Source organism: Pseudophryne corroboree, chromosome 5 (assembly GCF_028390025.1).
Source record: "Pseudophryne corroboree isolate aPseCor3 chromosome 5, aPseCor3.hap2, whole genome shotgun sequence".
NCBI lineage: Eukaryota > Metazoa > Chordata > Amphibia > Anura > Myobatrachidae > Pseudophryne > Pseudophryne corroboree.
The window spans coordinates 816,593,917-816,615,381 of record NC_086448.1 but is presented as its reverse complement, the minus strand read 5'-3'; the positions used below and the strand labels follow the sequence as shown (position 1 = coordinate 816,615,381).

The 21,465-nt window shown below is 45.2% G+C and overlaps 2 protein-coding genes across 2 annotated transcripts in view; both read right to left on the bottom strand.

Moving 5' to 3' along the window:
* PKHD1L1 (PKHD1 like 1) overlaps window positions 1-21,465 on the bottom strand; it is a 330,520-nt gene that overhangs the window by 134,054 nt on the left and 175,001 nt on the right. Inside the window, exons 48-50 of the mRNA XM_063925269.1 lie at window positions 9,063-9,199; window positions 6,013-7,042; window positions 3,473-3,664 (exon numbers count right to left, since the gene is read on the bottom strand). Coding sequence (XP_063781339.1) covers window positions 3,473-3,664; window positions 6,013-7,042; window positions 9,063-9,199 — 1,359 coding nt within the window. The remainder of the gene's footprint in view (window positions 1-3,472; window positions 3,665-6,012; window positions 7,043-9,062; window positions 9,200-21,465) is intronic.
* On the bottom strand, window positions 16,637-21,223 carry LOC134928593 (uncharacterized). The gene is made up of 2 exons (XM_063924496.1): window positions 17,516-21,223; window positions 16,637-16,664 (listed from the first exon to the last, which is right to left on the bottom strand). Exon 1 carries the CDS (start codon window positions 20,427-20,429, stop codon window positions 19,323-19,325), a length of 1,107 nt encoding a protein of 368 aa, XP_063780566.1. The 5' UTR covers window positions 20,430-21,223; the 3' UTR covers window positions 16,637-16,664; window positions 17,516-19,322.

Genomic DNA, 21,465 nt, shown 5'->3' with positions numbered 1-21,465 from the left:
AACAGATTGAATAAAAAACGAGTAGAAGAGGATCGATCAGAAGTTCCTGCGACAGTTTGAACTTCCTAAGTTGTCGTAAGAAGTACAACCTCTGCTAGGCTTTTCCCACAATGCCATCAATGTTAGACTTCCACCTCAGATCCTTGGCTATCGTGGAGCCTAGAAATCTGAAGGTTTCTACCACCGTTACCGTATTGTCCGCAATTGTTAGTGGGGAGAGTTTAGGGCAGTGTTTCCTGAAGTCAACAATCATCTCAACCATTTTTGATGAATTTAGCTGTAGATTGTTTGTGCCGCACCAGGTGACTAGCCTCTCAACCTCCTTCCTGTAAGCAGACTCCTCCCCATCCGTAATGAGACCAATTAGCGTGGTGTCGTCCGCAAATTTAATGAGTTTCACAGATGTGTCTTCAGAAGAGCAGTCATTGGTGTAGAGAGAGAGAGAAGAGGATGGGAGAAAGAACATACCCCTGGGGTGCACCCGTACTAGTTGTCCTAACCCCAAAGATTAATTTCCCCATCCTGACTCGCTGCTCCCTATCCGTTAAGAAGTTCACCACCCAGGAGCATAGCATTTCAGGGACACCTAAGCTGCACATTTTCGATTGCAGCAGACCAGGAATGATAGTATTGAATGCAGAGCTGAAGTCCACGAACAGGACCCTCGCATAGCCTCCTGGCGAATCCACTTTCTGAAGATGAAGTGTAGACCCAGATTCGTCCTCCGCCGATCTATTAGCCCTGTAGGCGAACTGCAGAGCGTCTAGGAGGGAACCTACCGTGGACTTTAAATGAGTCAGTACTAGATGCTCCATCGTCTTCATCACCACCGATGTTAGTGCTACTGGCCTGTAGTTGTTCAGGTCTCCGAAGGGGAAGGTTTCTTCGGTACTGGAATGATGAGCGAGCGCTTGAAGCAGGCTGGGACCACGCCATTTCCGAGCGACTTGTTGAAGATCGCCTTGAAGACTGGTGCCAGCTGTTCGGCACATGTTTTAAGGGTGGATGGAGATACGCCGTCTGGCCCTGGTGCCTTCCTTGGCTTCAGTCTCCTGAATAGCTTAGTTACCTCCACAACTTCCGCATTAAGAGTAGGCAAGGTGCCCTGGGAGCAAGAGAGAATTCCCGCCTTAGCAGCCGGCACTCCAGCAGAATGAGGCAAGGTATCGCTTGCGTTGTAGGGCTTCTCAAACCTTCAGTAGAAATGATTCAGGTCCTCTCCCAGCTTTTGGCTAGAGCCAGCACAGGGGGTGGAGCTCTTGTAATTGGTGGCATGCTTCGGGCAATTCCACACCAACTGAGGGTCATTCGCATAGAAATTAGTCACGAGCTTGTTGGCATAGCATTTTTTCGCTGCCCTGATCTCCCTAGATAGGGTATTCCTGGCCTGTCTACACCTGATTTTGTCCCCACTTCTGTGTGCCTCCTCATTGGCTAGGTGTGGCTGCCTTAGGTTAGCGGAAAACCAAGGCTTGTTGTTTGCGTAGATGCGGACAGATCTTGACGGCACACATAAGTCTTCAAGGAAATTAACTTACGACGTGACAGTGTCGGCAAGATCATTAAGGTCATTTGCAGCAGTCTCAAAAACGTTCCAGTCATTACATTCAAAGCATGCCTGCAGTTTCAGCTCGGCTTCGCTGGACCACCTCTTCACGGACTTGACCACTGGCTTTGTGGATCTCACTCGTTGCTTACAGGTGGGGAGCAAGTGGACTAGACAGTGGTCAGAAAGCCCCAGAGCCGCCCGGGAGACAGAGTGATAGGCGTCCTTAGTGTTCGTGTAGCAGTGGTCCAAGATATTGCCACCTTGCGTGGGACGTTTAACATGCTGGTGGTATTTTGACAGCTCCTTAGCCAAGTTAGTCTTGTTGAAGTCTCCCAGAATGATGAGCAGTCATGGTATTTGCGCTCCGTATCATTTATGCACAAAAAAAGATGTTGCAGCGCTGTCCTCACACAAGCCTGCGGAGGGATGTATACCCCGACCAAGATGAATGAAGCAAACTCGCGCAGGGATTAGAAGGGATTGCAGTTGATACACAAGGTTTCCAAGTGAGGGCTACAGGATTTCTGCAGGACCACAGTGTCGGCACACCAGCCATTGTTGATGTAGAAGCAAATAGCTCCCCCTTTTGCTGAAATAGGAGTTGGCAACATCTACTACACCCGGGGATTGTTAACAAACAGATTTATCAAGTCTTGGAGAGTGATAAATTGCACAGTGACAAACTACCAACCAATCAGCTCTTAAATGTTATTTTTCAAATAGTTAGGATTAGGAACTGATTGGTTGGTACTTTATCACCTTGCAATTTATCACTCTCCAAGACTTGATAAATCTGGACCACACACTATTACATTTGACCTTGTGTCATCGGTCCACAACATGCTGGTAACAATATAACTATTTTCTCACCATGAAATCCTTATTGGGGTTCATTTTAGGTGGACAATTAATTTTAATCGTATTGGACTTACAAGTCATTATACTGAAATTTGCACCATATGTCTATTATATAATTTTTTAACCAATAGTTTTGCAATAAAATAAAGTTGTTTTAAATCTGCAAGTCTCAATAGGTTAGCATTGTTTTATTTAGACATCAAAATTTCTTTTAATTCTACTGCAGAGATAGGGGTATCTTATTAGGAGGTTTCACATCCCTCCACACAAGTGCGGGTACATTAAATGAAAGGTATTTTATTAGGTATTTATCTAGTGTATGAGGACATATCTGTACAGTAGGGGGTATATTTACTAAAGGTTGATTTTTATTTGATTTCAAACATGAAATTCAATCTAAATCAATTTTGGGCTTCCAGTGCTAAAACACACATTTACTAACATTTAAAAATGAATAATAAAAAATCCCCTTTTAGTAAATGTGTGTTTCAGCCGCTGAAACCCAACATCGACTGAAATTGCCTTTCACCAGATTTGAAATGGAGAAACATCAATGAAAATCAATCTTTAGTAAATAAACTCCAAGTTGTCTTCTAACAAAATGAAAGTATGAGGGTGGTTCAATAAATAATGTAACAAGACCTTTTATTGCGTAAATGTATTCAACTTGTACATACGTATATGTATAATCAACAAAGATAATGCAATTGCACAATATATCAAATCAACTGTAGCCTGCAGCCTTACTGTGTCTGACCATGCAGGACTGCATCGGTGAATTGCGTACTTTGCGCCACTATGTCTGGACCTTAATCAGGCCCAAAATATCTTGAGAGACCATCAATATATGCACAAAGTAAAAGCAAAATATGTGTGCAAAATACGATTGGCTTCATTTATATTCTGGGCTGCCAATAGCAATGCTTTTAGTGCGCTTTAAGAACGCTTGTTAAACACGTGTAATCAATGCCGATTTGTACATGACATGAGTTTAATTCATCAGAATTATTATCTGTGATTTATTTATCCCCCCTAAAAAGAAGTGCAAGGATTTAGGCTGCCTACCGAAAGAGTTGGAAATTATAGCATTTTTCCCAAGGAGAGACGACGGGGTTGGGTTATTAAAGCCCAGTCGGTGAAAGCTGACGGTAGAATTACAGACATAACCGGGGAAGCCGGCGCTCCAGTCGTTGCTTTGGCTGCACTGTGAGGGATCGAGCAGCCTACTTTCTGGTACTACTTTAGCTCCCGTCATCCCTGCAAGACAATACATAAATAATTTTACAGCTGAGTGTCTACAAGAAGTTTCAAATAAATCAATGGATAAAGTAAAGTTTGATAATTATGGTGCTTTTTTTTTTTTTTTTTAGAATTTCAGATTGTGTATTCAATTTACAATAACTCAACTTGTAAAAGAAAAAAATCAGATGTAACAAAAATTATTATATAAAGAAAATAAGCATGGAAAGAAATGCATATTGGAAAAAGATATGCATACTACAATAAGAGAACGGGGCTCGTTGGCAACTTCTCCTTATTGTTGGTTGGCATGTGACACTGTGGAGATGTATAAGTGTTGCAGGGCCGAAACTAGGATTTTTGTCTCCTGGGGGAAGGCAGTAATTTGGCGCAACCTCTCTCACCACCCTCACATTAAAATAATCAGATGATCAAATATATATATAAAGAGGACTATTGGACGATATTTATCTGGCAGGAATGGTGAGGCTGGAGATACCCGCTGCTTTTTTTCAAAAACACAAGCAAGATAAGGACCCTTCAGAGGTCAGTCGAATGCCTGGCTGGGCCCATGAGAGAGTAAAATATGTATAAGGGCTAGTAAATATACAGTGGGTTCTTATTGCCGTCTATCTCAGTGTAACCTGCCAGGGGTCAGCTCGACTCCCACAGCCTTCCTCTCTCTCTCTTACAGCTGCTCCTATTCCCTTTCCCTCTCCTCCTTCATCCCCCCCAATGCTTTTCTTTTCCTCCAGCTTCCCAGAAGAGTGAGGGGAGGCAAAGGGAGGGGGTGTTAGGTAAAATTCTTAATTCCAAGATGTGAACGTGACCATCTTGGTGGCCCCTTAAATCCCCCCCTAGTTGCAGCCCTGCGAGTCGGTGGAGTGTGGTCTTGCACTCTGCATGCTCTGCGACTGGATACACACAACTGCGGACACTGGAGAACTGTATGCATTTTGATTGCATCTACACTTATGACTGAAGAGGTATAACTGGGCTGCAGTGAGGCATTGTCACATAAACATAGCTTTGGTAGGGCGTGTCAACACAAATGCGGGCTACGCTGACCAGGACATAATGGCGTTGTATCTTTTACACTTTGGGTCCAAGTGCAAATTGATGATGATGATGATGACGACGATTAGTAGTAAAGTGTACACATAGTAGTATATACACATAGGGGTTGGGTACGGGAGACCAGCAGTGAGGATGCTGGTGGACACTGAAATCGGCATCCCGACTGCCAAAATCCCGACAGATGCCCACAACTAAACAAACCCTAACCCTACCTTCCCGCAGCCTAACCCTAACCATCTCTTCTTACAGCCTAACCCTAACCTTCCCTGGTATACTTATGTTCAGGATTCCAGTGTCAGCATTCTGACAGTTGTCTGGATTCCGACGCCGGTCTTCTGACCTCCATGATCCTGTACATCGGGATGCCATCTACATCCAACACATAGTAGTGTATACATGTAGTAATAAAGTATAGCAAAGTGTATACATAGTAGTAAAGTGTACATATAATAGTAGTAAATTGTACACATAGTAGTAAAGTGTATACATAATAATAAAGTATACTTAAGAGTACACATAAGGAGGTATCCAATTAGCTGTGAAGAAACATTGGGAGCAAAACATGGACGTCCTGTTAGGTCGCCGGAAAAAAAATAATTTCTCCCAATAGCACACATGATCAGTGAAACCTGTGTGTATTCACTTGCGCAGCCCTGTTTGTTTTTGTCTGTCTGGAGCAAGTGAAACAAAATCCCATATAAGCTGCAGCCCAGATGGCTTATCGAGGCTAATTGGTCCTCAGCGGGGGTGTCACCAGCAAGTTCTGGTGATTTTTCCTAAAGATAACGATTTTAGGAATAATCAGACTTGCTCTGGAGGCGCGTGAAAAAAGACACAGTGATTAATATAGAAATCACTGTGTCTCATTTTCTCTCCTGTAATTTAATAGCAAAACCCAGCAGCTGTGGGAAAAGCCCAGTGCTGCGGGATTTTTACATTTCCAGCCGTCAACTGAATTCCCCCCCATAGGGGTATATTCAATGATGTTGGCAGTTGGCACCTTTCCGACGGAAAGGATCCGACATTCCGTATTTGATTCTCGGGCAAATCTGACAGGATTTAGCCATTCTCAACAGTGTTAATCCGACTTGTTTTAAAGTCGGATTGACATTGTCAGAAACGGGGCTAAAACCTATCGGATTTGGCCGCGAATCCGACAAAACATGTGGATCTCAACATACACCTGATTCCCATCCAATTCTGCCCCAGACTCATAGCTTGTATAGCGGATATCTGCTGTGGGTGGAAATCCTCCATTTAGGTACCTACTTATTTAGGATTGTTTTTACCTGTTAGGGTCCCATCTGTGTCAATTAAAACCACTTCATGCTCCCATCTGAATCCTGCCTTGTTAGATGAATTGAAGAACTGGATCCCATCAAACTTTGCACTCCAGCCTCCACACCTATCTGTACAGAGCCCGACAATCGATGTAACTGCAATCGCTGCGCAGTTTGGACGGTCAAAATTCATGAACTTCACGGAAGAAACTGTGAGTCCTTCGTCGAATGGAAGCGTGATGCCCCTGGCGGTGCAGTAATTGGAGCCGAGTCCTAGTTCATCCAGATGACCCACAATGATAGCATTTTTCAGGACAGCTCCACCACTCTCTCCCCAGCCACTGACGTAACTTGAAACGACCCTTTTGGTTTCTATGCCGGAATCCTCGTTATTGACCATAGTGAAGTTATGAAATTGGAGGGCACCGCCGTTCACCCATTCTGCACCTTTCTGGCAATTCCAAGTGGTCAGAGATTTGAAGATAGCTGGGGATGGTGTAGTGGAAGAGCAGGAGCCTGTTACCATGGGGAAATATTCTTCAAAGATCCATATGCCAAACCACCCCTGAGAGTGAACAGTGTTATTGTAGAATTCCCCAAGCGGGACCTGCTTCTGGCAGATGTTTGGGTCATAGGAAGATCCATCGGGGTTATTGTGCATCCTGTACCAAAAGCCAAAGTGTGTACCACCGGCAGCTGCGTTGTGCCTAATTGTGTTATTGGGATTGGTCACCCAGAAGCCCGCTGGAGTAACGTCGTCATTGAGTAGACTGGTACTTTGTTGGACAAATAAAGCCAAGTTGTACTGGAGTATATTTCCGTGCTCAATGCCATCTTCAATGAAGAACGCCCCTCCCATGATGTCATAGATGACGTTGTGTTCGACAAGCAGGTTGTGAGTGTTATGGATGGTGACTGCCCTGTTGTAGGTCTGATGGATTCCACAGCCTCGTACATAGGACTTGTACTGGACATTGCCCATTAAATGCCAGTGTATCGGATAGCGGCCTAATCGGAAGGCTTGCCCGGCATGAAAAACCTAAAATATTCAATTAAAATCATGTTATTGCAATTGCCTGCCTATATCAGACACTATCAACTTTCTCAGTTTACCTTGAAGATCCAACAAATCAATATTGCAAGTTGCCTTGTATGATAAGTGTATAGTAATATTCACAAATTAGGCTATTATTCTCGGTAATCAGGCATCTGCAGAAGACAACGAAAAGAGGCCAGCTACAATGTATTTCAATTGGATCCCTGACAGTAAAGTACTGTGGATAAGAAAATACTGTGTTAAAATTAAGGGAGGAATTCAATTGACTAAATGATCCCCTGGGGGTTATTCAATTGTCCGCGAAAGCCGGCACTATTGGGGTCAGTTTTTGGGCTAAAAAAAACGACCTGCAATTGAATTTTGCAATAAAACCATTGGTCAAAAAAAATCATGCAATAGCCCATTTTTTTCATCCAAAAATGTATTAAGCACAATTGAATTCCCATTATATCTTGAAGGGATCCAGTCAGGATCCCAACAGACGGAATGCCGGCAGTCGAAACCGATGCCAGAATCCTGACACTTCTCAAGATGCCGGTGCTGGCTTTGCGCTGGCATCAAGACTGGGGCAACAATCCCAGTGTAGACAACCCGGCAGCTGGGATCCTGAACAAGTGACTGTCAGCCCTCCGGAGAAGTAAGCCACGGAGGAGGGGAGGTTAGGTTGGGGCTTTGCGGCGAGGGTTAGGGTTAGGCTGCAACACCGGGTGGGGTGGAGGGTGGGGGTTGGTGTTAGGCTGCGGGGAGGGGGGGGGGGGGTTAGGTTTAGACATCTTCGGGGATGATTAGAGTTAGGCTGCAGGGGGAGGGATAGGTTTAGGCTGTGGGTAGTGGGGGATAGGTTTAGGCACTACCAGGTAGGTTACGGCTAGGCTGAGTGGGGTGGGTCGGTAATTAGACCACCGTCGTCCCAACCGCCAGCATATTGAGCCAAACCCATCTCAAAGACCTTCCATTCTCATAAACGTGTGAAGTCTTTAGATTTTTCGAGAACTTTTATGCGTCATCTCAATTGGGTTTACTTCACCCTAAATTAACTTACAAACTTACAGTAACAATCTTGCAAATGGTTTGACACTACGAATACATTCATTAAACATACAGAAATAATTAGAAATACAATATTACTGTATTTTATGTTAAAATTTAAGAGAATAGAATTTTACTGCAATTAGTCTACCAAGTCTTTCTTGGTGCAAGAGCCAAGATTCAGGATAAATGGATAAACGCTGCTGGGAATAATTATCACTAACACAGAGCAATAACGCTAATCTACGACCACATTTTCTAAAATGCCAACAATGATCCTCACTTATTTTGATGGGTATATTACATGGTCCTGTCACTTTTGGGCCACAAGCTGTAACATGAGGATAACTGTGTCCCCAGCATTATACATGGGTGTGGTATGAGTTGCCGGTGGCCGGGTCCACGGTGGTCACCATACCGGCGTGCCGGGATCCCGACCGCCAACTTGCCGACAGCGGGGCAAGCGCAAATGAGCCCCTTGCGGGCACGGTGGCGTGCTGCGCGCACCACGCTATCTATTCTCCCTCCAGGGGTTCATGGATCCTCAAGAGGGAGAAAAGGTGTCGGTATGCCGGTTGTCGAGATTCCGGCGCCGGTATACTGTGTGTCGGGATCCCAACAACCGGTATACTGAATACCATCCTTATACATAAGCCAGTGGTTCCCAAACCTCACGGTTTTCAAGATATCCCAGCAGTCCATGTTTTAAGGCTATCCATGCTAAAGCACAGGTGCCTCAGTCAATTTATTTATATCATTTGTGCGCAAGCAGGGATATCCCTAAAATCTGGAGTGTTGTGGTGCCTTGAGGACCACTTTTAGGATCCAATGACATAAGCTGTATGGACAATAAATGTTATGGGACTCAAGTCATATATACAGTACTGTACAAAGGATAGTTGGAACATTTTTATTTTTATATCATGTCATATAATGCCTTTAAGCCATTATTTCTTGTTATTTAGGCACATACCTCCACATATTCTATTCTTCCAATGGACAGAAGTTTATCTGGCTGTGGAGCATGAAACATTATACATCCTCCAAACTGGTCGCTTCCTATTTCTTCACCAAACCTGCCCTGGAAACAAGTTTGCGTCGCAAATTCACCTGAATGAAGAGTTGGCAATAAAAAATGGATAAGAGCATGTATATACTGTATATGTCTTTATATATTTTCAGAGACTTGTTTTCATTGATTTCTCTCACTTTCTGATTCTCACACCCTATTACATTTCCCCCATGCAGTGGCAAACGCAGGATTTGCATGGGGGGGTTTCCAGAACTGGGCGGAGCCAATCACGGGGGTGGGGACTGAGGTGACCCAGTATATGCTGGGTCCGTAAAACTAGTGTGTCTGTGTGTGTGTGTGTGTGTGTGTGTGTGTAGATATATATATATATATATATATCTACACATATATATATATACATATATCTACACACACATATATATATATACATATATATACATACACACACACATACATATACACGGGTGGTCTTTCAGTATGCCGGCGGTCGGGCTCCCGGCGACCAGCATACCGGCGCCGGGAGCCTGACCGTCGGCATACCGACACTTATTCTCCCTCGTGGGGGTCCACGACCCCCCTGGAGGGAGAATAGAATAGTGTGGCGCGCGTAGCGTGGTGAGCGCAGCGAGCCCGCAAGGGGCTCATTTGCGCTCGCCACACTGTTGGTAAGCCGGCGGCTGGCCTCCCGGCGCCGGTATGCTGGTCGCCGGGAGGCCGGCCGCCGGGAGATCGTAGTGAACCCATATACACATATACATAGCATATTAAACATGCATACATATATATATATATATATATATACACACACACATACAGTACACATATATATACACATGTATATATATATATCATATGTGTGTGTGTGTGTTTATATGTATGTATATACATGTGTATATATGTAGGCACATGGATATATATGTACTATAATTAAAATAAAGTAAACTTTTATTGCACTTGCAAGTGCCACCAGGAAGACAGCAGGCTGCAGAGGACGCTAGACAGTCATTAATAATACTCATGCAGCTAAAAAAAAAAAAATTTTTTTTTTTTTTTTTTAGTGGAGGGGGGTTTCTGGGTACTCGGAAACCCCCCCTGGGTGCGCCACTGCCATGCTTTCCAAAACTGAACAGTCCAAGTAAATTGTCAGCATGAAAAAATATATAATTTGTCCTTTGTGGACAGCCAGGAGTGTATCTTATGAAACATAACCCCCTCAAGACCCTCTGTGACTTACATCACTATAGCCTGACCCAATTTCATAGGTTTAAAATACAGCATAAATTTTTACTTCATTTCTTATTCTTCCCGAAAAAGATAATGGTGGTCATTCCGAGTTGTTCGCTCGTTGCCGATTTTCGTTATGCTGCGATTTGTTGCTAAATGCGCATGCGCATGGTACGCAGCTCGCATGCGCTAAGTTGTTTTACACAAAACTTAGTAGATTTGCTGGTGTTCGTGCGGTGCTTTTCAGTCGCACTGCTGATCGGTGAGTGATTGACAGGAAAGGGGCGTTTGTGGGTGGTAACTGAGCATTTTCCGGGAGTGTGCTAAAAAACACAGGCGTGTCAGGGAAAAATGTGGGAGTGTCTGGAGAAACGGGGGAGTGGCTGGACGAACGCAGGGCGTGTTTGTGACGTCAAACCAGGAACTAAATGGACCAAGCTACTGCAGTTTCTGGAGCTACTCAGAAACTGCAAGAAAATATTTAGTAGCAATTCTGCTACTCTTTCGTTCGCTATTCTGATAAGCTAAGATACACTCCCAGAGGGCGGCGGCCTAGCGTGTGCAATGCTGCTAAAAGCAGCTAGCGAGCGAACAACTCGGAATGACCACCAATGACTGCTCATGGTGTCATAATGAAGTATAAAGCGTTTTTATTTTACGTGAGAAAAATAAATAAATAAATATATATATATATTTATTTATCCTGAATGAGGTAAATGGGTAAGGAGGCATTGGCTAGTACCAGAGCCAGATATACACACAATTTATGAGCCAGAGGGTGCATGTGGGCATTACATTATACACTAGGGATGAGCGGGTTCGGTTCCTCGGAATCCGAACCCGCCCGAACTTCAGTTTTTTTTACACGGGGCCGAGCGACTCGGATCTTCCCGCCTTGCTCGGTTAACCCGAGCGCGCCCGAACGTCATCATCCCGCTGTCGGATTCTCGCGAGGCTCGGATTCTATCGCGAGACTCGGATTCTATATAAGGAGCCGCGCGTCGCCGCCATTTTCACACGTGCATTGAGATTCATAGGGAGAGGACGTGGCTGGCGTCCTCTCCGTTTATAGAGAAGAGAGTGAGACAGTAGAGAGAGACACAGTAGTAATTTTGGGGAGCATTAGGAGGAGTACTAGTGTTACTTGCTGAAGTGATAGATAGTGTGACTGTATTATCTGACTTGTGGGGGAGACACTGACAGTGGGGAGCAGTTAGAGTCTGAGAGCAGGACTCAGGAGTACATATAACGTACAGTGCACACTTTTGCTGCCAGAGTGCCACACTGCCATTGTGACCACACTGACCACCAGTATAATATATATTGTGATTGTCTGCTTAGGAGTACTACTTGCAAGTTGCTGATAGTGTGACCAGTGACCTGACCACCAGTTTAATAATCACCACCAGTGAGTTTAATATATATATATATATATATATATATATATATATATAATTGTATATAATATATATATAATATTGTATACCACCTACCCGTGGTTTTTTTTTTTTTCTTTCTTCTTTATACATACTACTATAGTAGCTTACTGTAGCAGTCTGCGGTGCTGCTGAGCTGACAGTGTCCAGCAGGTCCGTCATCAGTCATTACATAATAAATATATATACCTGTCCGGCTGCAGTACTAGTGATATTATATATATATATATTGATTTCATCTCATTATCATCCAGTCTATATTAGCAGCAGACACAGTACGGTAGTCCACGGCTGTAGCTACCTCTGTGTCGGCAGTCGCTCGTCCATCCATAATTGTATACCACCTACCCGTGGTTTTTTTCTTTTTCTTTCTTCTTTATACATACTACTATAGTAGCTTACTGTAGCAGTCTGCGGTGCTGCTGAGCTGACAGTGTCCAGCAGGTCCGTCATCAGTCATTACATAATAAATATATATACCTGTCCGGCTGCAGTACTAGTGATATTATATATATATATATATATTGATTTCATCTCATTATCATCCAGTCTATATTAGCAGGAGACACAGTACGGTAGTCCACGGCTGTAGCTACCTCTGTGTCGGCAGTCGCTCGTCCATCCATAATTGTATACCACCTACCCGTGGTTTTTTTCTTTTCTTTCTTCTTTATACATACTACTATAGTAGCTTACTGTAGCAGTCTGCGGTGCTGCTGAGCTGACAGTGTCCAGCAGGTCCGTCATCAGTCATTACATAATAAATATATCTACCTGTCCGGCTGCAGTACTAGTGTGATATAATATATATTGATTTCATCTCATTATCATCCAGTCTATCTTAGCAGCAGACACAGTACGTTAGTCCACGGCTGTAGCTACCTCTGTGTCGGCAGTCGCTCGTCCATCCATAATTGTATACCACCTACCCGTGTTTTTTTTTTTCCTTCTTCTTTATACATACTACTATAGTAGCTTACTGTAGCAGTCTGCGGTGCTGCTGAGCTGACAGTGTCCAGCAGGTCCGTCATCAGTCATTACATAATAAATATATCTACCTGTCCGGCTGCAGTACTAGTGTGATATAATATATATTGATTTCATCTCATTATCATCCAGTCTATATTAGCAGCAGACACAGTACGGTAGTCCACGGCTGTAGCTACCTCTGTGTCGGCAGTCGCTCGTCCATCCATAATTGTATACCACCTACCCGTGGTTTTTTTTATCTTAGTCACACAGCTACCTCATTGCGCCTCTTTTTTTCTTTGCGTCATGTGCTGTTTGGGGGGTGTTTTTTGAAAGGGCCATCCTGCGTGACACTGCAGTGCCACTCCTAGATGGGCCAGGTGTTTGTGTCGGCCACTAGGGTCGCTTATCTTACTCACACAGCTACCTCATTGCGCCTCTTTTTTTCTTCTTTGCGTCATGTGCTGTTTGGGGAGTGTTTTTTGGAAGGGCCATCCTGCGTGACACTGCAGTGCCACTCCTAGATGGGCCAGGTGTTTGTGTCGGCCACTAGGGTCGCTTAGCTTACTCACACAGCTACCTCATTGCGCCTCTTTTTTTCTTTGCGTCATGTGCTGTTTGGTGAGTGTTTTTTGGAAGGGCCATCCTGCGTGACACTGCAGTGCCACTCCTAGATGGGCCAGGTGTTTGTGTCGGCCACTAGGGTCGCTTAGCTTAGTCATCCAGCGACCTCGGTGCAAATTTTAGGACTAAAAATAATATTGTGAGGTGTGAGGTATTCAGAATAGACTGAAAATGAGTGGAAATTATGGTTTTTGAGGTTAATAATACTTTGGGATCAAAATGACCCCCAAATTCTATGATTTAAGCTGTTTTTTTAGGGTTTTTTGAAAAAAACACCCGAATCCAAAACACACCCGAATCCGACAAAAAAAATTCGGTGAGGTTTTGCCAAAACGCGGTCGAACCCAAAACACGGCCGCGGAACCGAACCCTAAACCAAAACACAAAACCCGAAAAATTTCAAGTGCACATCCCTATTATACACACGTGCAGCAGTAAATACATGTGGGCATTATATACAGATGCAGCATTATATACATTATTATTATTATTATTACATTTTATTTATAAGGCGCCACATGTGTTTCGCAGCGCCGTACAAAGGACAGTACAGGGGACAAAACATTGCATTACAGTAAATAAATAACAGAAATAGAGTACAGGTAACAGAGCACCACACATTCTCAAGACATAGTACAGCTAAGATGTAAGTATTGAGGGAGTGATCATCGTACTACTAGAGGCTGGTGGTCATAGATGAAGATGAGCCTTTACTAGCAGGATAAAAATGGTCGTTGAGTAGGGGAGAGCTGTGAGTGAAATGTGTTGAGACTAGGGCATAGATAACAAGAGGAAAGAGGGCCCTGCTCTGAAGAGCTAACAATCTATTGGGGAGGGGCGACAGACAGATGACAAGAGGTTCAGGCAAGCGGGACGTAGCCTGATGGCAGTATGCAAGCAAAGCTGAGATGTTCACGGCATGAGGCAGGGGGTGGAGGCGCGGCTTCAGCTCTGGGTTATGCATTAGAAGGGTACGCTTTGATGAATAGGTGGGTTTTTAGAGCCCGTTTGTGGGCATTATACACAGGTGCAGCAGTATACACACATGTGGGCATTATACACAGGTGCAGCAGTATATACATGTGGGCATTATACACAGGTGCAGTAGTATATACATGTGTGCATTATACACAGGTGCAGCAGTATATACATGTGGGAAATATACAAAGGTGCAGCAGTATATACATGTGTGCATTATACACAGGTGCAGCAGTATATACATGTGGGAAATATACAAAGGTGCAGCAGTATATACATGTGGGCATTATACACAGGTGCAGCAGTATATACATGTGGACATTATACACAGGTGCAGCAGTATATACATGTGGGCATTATACACAGGTGCAGCAGTATATACACATGTGGGCATTATACACAGGTGCAGCAGTATATACATGTGGGCATTATACACAGGTGCAGCAGTATACACATGTGGGCATTATACACAGGTGCAGCAGTATACACATGTGGGCATTATACACAGGTGCAGCAGTATATACACATGTGGGCATTATACACAGGTGCAGCGCAGGGACGTGCAGTCAGGAGAGGCAGGGGAGGCAGTGCCTCCCCTGTCATATTCCAATATGATGATTACAATAATACAAAGATGATATTTATAACAAATTACTTCTTTGTATTATTCTACTAACATTTACAGTAAATATCATAGCCATTCCTGGATGGCAGCTGACAATTATAATCTGTAGGAAGTGGGGGGCGGGGCCACGGCCGCAGGCAGGAGAAACCCATTGAGAAAATTGGGGGAATGAGGCACCTCTAACGACAGAGATGTGACAGCTGATGCAGGGACGGATCCAGAGGGGGCGTGACAACTGCTTGCTAACTCTTCCTGATTGGAAGCCTAGTTAGTTTCCTGCCCGACCAGCCCCTGTGCATCCGCCCCATACTTATCTCTATTGGTGGGACGGTTGTGTCTATCTTGCCTTCGTGCAAAGGACCTGGACGTGACACAACGAGTGTCACGTCCTAAATGTTTTCTTCGTTCTCCGATCGTTTGGGGTATTTATTTTTTTATATGCAGCATTGGACCCTCGCGGGCTCGCTTCGCTCGCCACGCATCGGGCTCGGTGTCTCGCTCCGCGCCGCTTCGCTCGCCACACTTTTCTATTCCAAATAGATTGTGACATGGACCCAGGGGGTTATGGGAAAGGTCCTCTGCACGAAGAGAAACTAGACGCTACCTTGGTGGGACTCGGCTCATGGCTCTTCCAGAGCAGCTCCCCTCAGACCATGATGCTGCCTGTAACACTGGATCCACAGGCTCTTCTGCTGCAGTGTACACTGGAGCTCTGTAAGTTACAGCTGTAAAGGTCCCGCTCCCGACGCCACTTAGTAGTCACAGACTTTCCTAGACAGAAACCCCCCCCTAGTGTTGCTGGGGGCCTGTATCAAGACACCCTGACCCCCATTCCTTACCAGGGCCAGCAGCTTAGCAGTGACGCGAATCACGGGTGTTTAGGGGCGGGGCCTAATACAGAGAAGTGCCCGCCCCCAGGACAGACCTGGATTGTGTATTCAGTGTCACTGTCTCTCCTGCTCGCTCCCTCTCCCCTGTCTCTCCCTAACACACTCTTCTCTTACTCCTCTCGCTCTCTCTCTCTGACACTCTCTCTTCCTGACACTGGGGGTAATTCACACTGCATCGTGGCAGAGATCGCAGTCTGAATTACTTTGTCGGGTGCACTGTGCGTGCGCACCCCGGGAGCCTAGTGAGATGCTAAAAGCATCTCAGGGCTGCGACCGCCTCTGCCTGGTTGACAGGCAGAGGCGGTCGTAGGGCAGGAGGGGGCGTGCCAACGGCGTTAGAACACCGTTGGTGGGGCACGGTCCTGACAACGGACCGTTGCTGGGGTGGGCCGCGGCGACTGCGTGATGTCACACGCAGCTGCTGCAACCTGGGATGCGGCGAGTAGCGGCCTACCAGCGAGCAGGAGCTGCGCTCGCAGGGAGCTACTCAGCGGGCACAAAAGCATCGCCGCTGTGCGATGCGCACCCTCGCCTGGGGGGGAACAGACATGCGGGGCAGACTAGCCATGTGCTGGGCTCCCCCTGAAACTGATCGTAGATGTGCTATGTGATACCCGGGCAAATAAAGGACAATGTTATTGGGTGAGTAGATGATCTTTTACCTGGTGATTATGTCCGCTTTACACTATCTGTGTACCGGGATACCAACTTAAGATGGAAGTTCGTTCACGATACTTCGGAGATGTAAGGGATATACGTCTGCACAAGTGGGTTGTTCAGGGAGCAGTCAACTCAACTTCGGTTTATTAAAGGCAGTGGGAAAATCAAACAACTTGAATAATAGTAATACGTTACAGTAAATCATCAAGTACAGATAATAAACAGTTGGTCTTCACACCGTAGATTATGCCAATACTGTCATAGACTGTTTAATTATCCAGGTGTTGCATATCCCATCACCGTCCTTCTCAGCAGTTATGCACGTTTACCTGAATTGGTTATATTGACTTATTATACTATTCAAACCTTAACTCAAATATTCAAGCTGTTACCATCAAAATATGCATGCATAAGAAAAACAGTTTGTTACCAGTTACAATTATCTGATTACCCTTACTGAGTATCCCATGTATTCAGAAGTATTAGTACAACTTATGTTCTTCCGCCTGTGCACAGGTCTGTAGCCCTCTTTAGAGTGTGTCCACACGTGGATATATATGCATATATATATTTAGTCTTTCTTAGACATGTCCCTGTAGTGTAAATAAAGGCCTGTCCTCTCTGTGGCCACACTGAGGGAAAACTGATCCACTGCCTTTCCCATTCACTCTGGGTAGTTCTGTTCAGGCCTCCTTTGCACTGTAACCTGGCTGTCACAGTTCATCTGATGTACAATGTCACTGGTCTGTAAGGCCTGGCAGATAAGCATCGGTGGCACCAGCACTGTGTGTGCTGTCCTTTCTACTAAGACTTAGGGCATTTCATGTAAGAGGAGGCAGTTTGTGCTATTGCTGGCAACAAGTTATGCTGTGCCACAGACAAAAGTGTTCTATACTCCTAGAGTAGTGCCAGCTGCAATGTTTGTAGACAGTGTGTGAGCAGGGAGCCTGTTTACTTGTACAGAATCCTCCCTGAGGATGGAGTTACCTCTCAGTGCTGTCTCTGGCTGCTGTATTCACAGCACTGTCTCTGCATGGATAGGGCATTCTCTGTAGCTGCTACTTCCTCTGTTCTTATATGGGCAGTGAGCTGTTACTGATGAAACCTCACTGATCTCACTCCCTCTCTCTCCAGAGGAGTTCCTTGCTGTTGCTGCTGGGACTTGCACAATGATACTAGGGCTGACAGGATATTCTGGAACTGACACACAGGAACTCAGCCTCTGCAACTCACTCAGGATCCCACTGCTTGTTCTGCTGTCCTCTCTGCTGTCCCAGCTTACAGCACCCCCCAGTCCTCACACCAATCTCTCCATCACTCCACCCTCCCTCTGGGCTCTCTCTAGGGATTGGCCAGTCAGATGAGAGGTGTGGGCTGTGTCCTCCATCACACCATCCACTGTTGCTAGGCTCCAAGAAAAAGGGGGGAAAGGGTAAAGCTGCAGGTTATGTCTGTTTATATGGCAGCCCAGAGTATACAGCTGTCCTTTTTGGCAAAAAGTCTGGGCTACACAGGTTCTCATAGGGTCCTACATGGAGCACCTGGTACAATAAGGCAATGTACATGTCAGTTGAAGGGAGCATGAGTCCTGTAAGTTCTGGGGGATACCACACTCAACCCCGCTTGAATGATGCGTGTCCTCACGCATTCGTCTCTCCACATAGTCATAAAGTCATTTTTTTTTCACAACATTGACATTTTACTGACATGAAATACATTGGGTTGCAGGTACTGAAACAATTATGTTTTAAACCTCAATGCATTTAGTAACTGTAGAGCAAACAAGTTTGAAAATCACATTAGTATAATCATTACAGATCAGACATGAGAAGGGTCTATAACTAATGGGCTAGAACCCCTGTGCGCCTCTTCCCTGGCTTTCTCGATGCCTGCTGCAACAGTGAGATAAATTCTTCACCACTCATTGAGGTGTACTCATAGTCAGGACGATGCAACTCTGGAAAGAGCCATTTCACGGCCTCTTTAGCTTCCCCCTGGGTTTTTGCAGCATGGTGAGGTTTAGGGATGAGCATAACTGAATCTGATGCATTGGGTTTAGAGGATTCTAAGTCTTCCTCTGTGGCCTTGTGGGTCACTACTTCTACTTCCCGGTCCTGATCAGTAGCGTTTGAATGAGCCGGATTGAGGTAGGCCGTATTGGAATTGGTGTCTTCCATCATCGTAGGTCCACACCGAAACGACCGAACAGTTTCTTGCAGGTTCTGTTGCGTATATCCACTTGGTTTCTCAAGGTTAGCTGTTCTTCCCAATAATGCACTCTGCGATTCGGCATTAGGATCCTGTTGACTGCATACAGATGGCCTCTGGTTTACACTTTCTGTCACGTTTTCTGTGGAATACATTCCATCTCCATGGCATCGGTAGTGACGTGGATGACCTCCACGGTGTGGATGGCACCAATAATGCCTGCGATCTGCTGCATACCTGCTGCCCTTCACTGGAGCACCACCTGGACCCGTGACGTTGATTGCTCGTAGACCTTTCTCTCCCCTGATTATGTCAAATTCCACCATCTCTCCCTCTCCCAGGCTGCGATAGTATTTTCTGGGGTTGTTCCTCTGTATGGCCGTATAATGAATGAATGTATCTTGCTTGGTGTCATCACGATTGATGAATCCATACCCACGTCGCACATGAAACCAGATGACCTTTCCTGAAATTTTCCTTGTGTGGACAGGAGTGTCGGTATTTAATATGTCGGTTAACTCATCTGCATTTATATGGCATTGCCTGCCATAGTGTGGCCATCCTTCTTCAGAGGTTGGTTTTAACCTTATTGTGTCCCCCGAGGCTCGGTCTCCGTCCTCGGGGCATTGGAGTTTAAATGTTCGATCTGGTCGCAGTTCCTCTCAATATGCCCTATTGCCTGGCATCGATGACAAACGGGACGACCCTGGCTGTCGAACTGGTCTGAAGGCCGCCGCCCGTACTCTGGAGGTGGTTCCCAGCGTCTTCTGGCCGACCTCTGTCGCTCGGACCTCCATCTAGGTTCTCCAGAATTGGGTATCGGTGGTCTCGCTAGGAGTCGCATTTCTCTCTGGACCTCTGCCATCCCCACCGTTAACTCTTCCATCTGCTTGCGTAGGGTTTGTATCTGATCTCCTGAGGGGTGCTGACTACTCTGCACCACTGGATCTCTGACTCGTTTCGGTCTTTCGGGACTGGAAGCAGTAGCTCCCATCAGCTCTGAGGATTCTCTGAAGTCCACCAGCTCTGGGTACTCTTCTTCTCTTCCCGATTGGTTGCCAGTTATTGTGATGGCGGCTTCCTTGAAGTCTAGGAAGGTTTTCCCCGGCATTTGCATTTTGAGTAGTCGTAGTTGGGTTTTGACACTCTCCCTTGAGGCTCCTTCAATAAACTGAATCGTTAGCGCTTCGTCTGCATTTCTGACTTCATCTTTGTCAACTGCTTGGATCGCTCTTAGTGTTTCTTGTAAACTCAGGGCGTAGTCTCGGAGGGTCTCGCCCAGTTGCTGTTTGCGCGCATACAGCTTCATTTTTAACTCGGGGAGGGTTTTTGTCTCAAAAGTAGTGGACAATCTCTTTAAGATCTGGTCTACCTCTTTCTTGTTTTCAGTGGGCCAGGATATGACTTCTCTTAGAGCTGACCCTGTGAGTTGACCTACCAGAATCTCGACTTTCTGCTGTTCGTTCAAGGTATACAACCGGAACATAGATTTGAGTTTATTTTTGAATTCTGTAAACGTGGTACACTGTGGCTTGTTGGCATCTCCGCTATAGGTTGGAAGCCACGGCGCCCCAAAGTAGTAGGGTAAGGTTATTGGAGCATTCGGTGTCGTTGCCGGGGTTGCCTGTTGTTCTTGTTCCTGGTTCTGTACTACCGGTGGTGCTCCTCCTCCTGCAGCCTGTTGTTGTTCCATCTTTCAATTAGTGAGTTTTCTCCTGATTGCACTCGGATCCTGTTCGTGACGCCAAATGTGATACCCGGGCAAATAAAGGACAATGTTATTGGGTGAGTAGATGATCTTTTACCTGGTAATTATGTCCGCTTTACACTATCTGTGTACCGGGATACCAACTTAAGATGGAAGTTCGTTCACGATACTTCGGAGATGTAAGGGATATACGTCTGCACAAGTGGGTTGTTCAGGGAGCAGTCAACTCAACTTCGGTTTATTAAAGGCAGTGGGAAAATCAAACAACTTGAATAATAGTAATACGTTACAGTAAATCATCAAGTACAGATAATAAACAGTTGGTCTTCACACCGTAGATTATGCCAATACTGTCATAGACTGTTTAATTATTCAGGTGTTGCATATCCCATCACCGTCCTTCTCAGCAGTTATGCACGTTTACCTGAATTGGTTATATTGACTTATTATACTATTCAAACCTTAACTCAAATATTCAAGCTGTTACCATCAAAATATGCATGCATAAGAAAAACAGTTTGTTACCAGTTACAATTATCTGATTACCCTTACTGAGTATCCCATGTATTCAGAAGTATTAGTACAACTTATGTTCTTCCGCCTGTGCACAGGTCTGTAACCCCCTTTAGAGTGTGTCCACACGTGGATATATATGCATATATATATTTAGTCTTTCTTAGACATGTCCCTGTAGTGTAAATAAAGGCCTGTCCTCTCTGTGGCCACACTGAGGGAAAACTGATCCACTGCCTTTTCCATTCACTCTGGGTAGTTCTGTTCAGGCCTCCTTTGCACTGTAACCTGGCTGTCACAGTTCATCTGATTTACAATGTCACTGGTCTGTAAGGCCTGGCAGATAAGCAACGGTGGCACCAGCACTGTGTGTGCTGTCCTTTCTACTAAGACTTAGGGCATTTCATGTAAGAGGAGGCAGTTTGTGCTATTGCTGGCAACAAGTTATGCTGTGCCACAGACAAAGTGGTTCTATACTCCTGGAGTAGTGCCAGCTGCAATGTTTGTA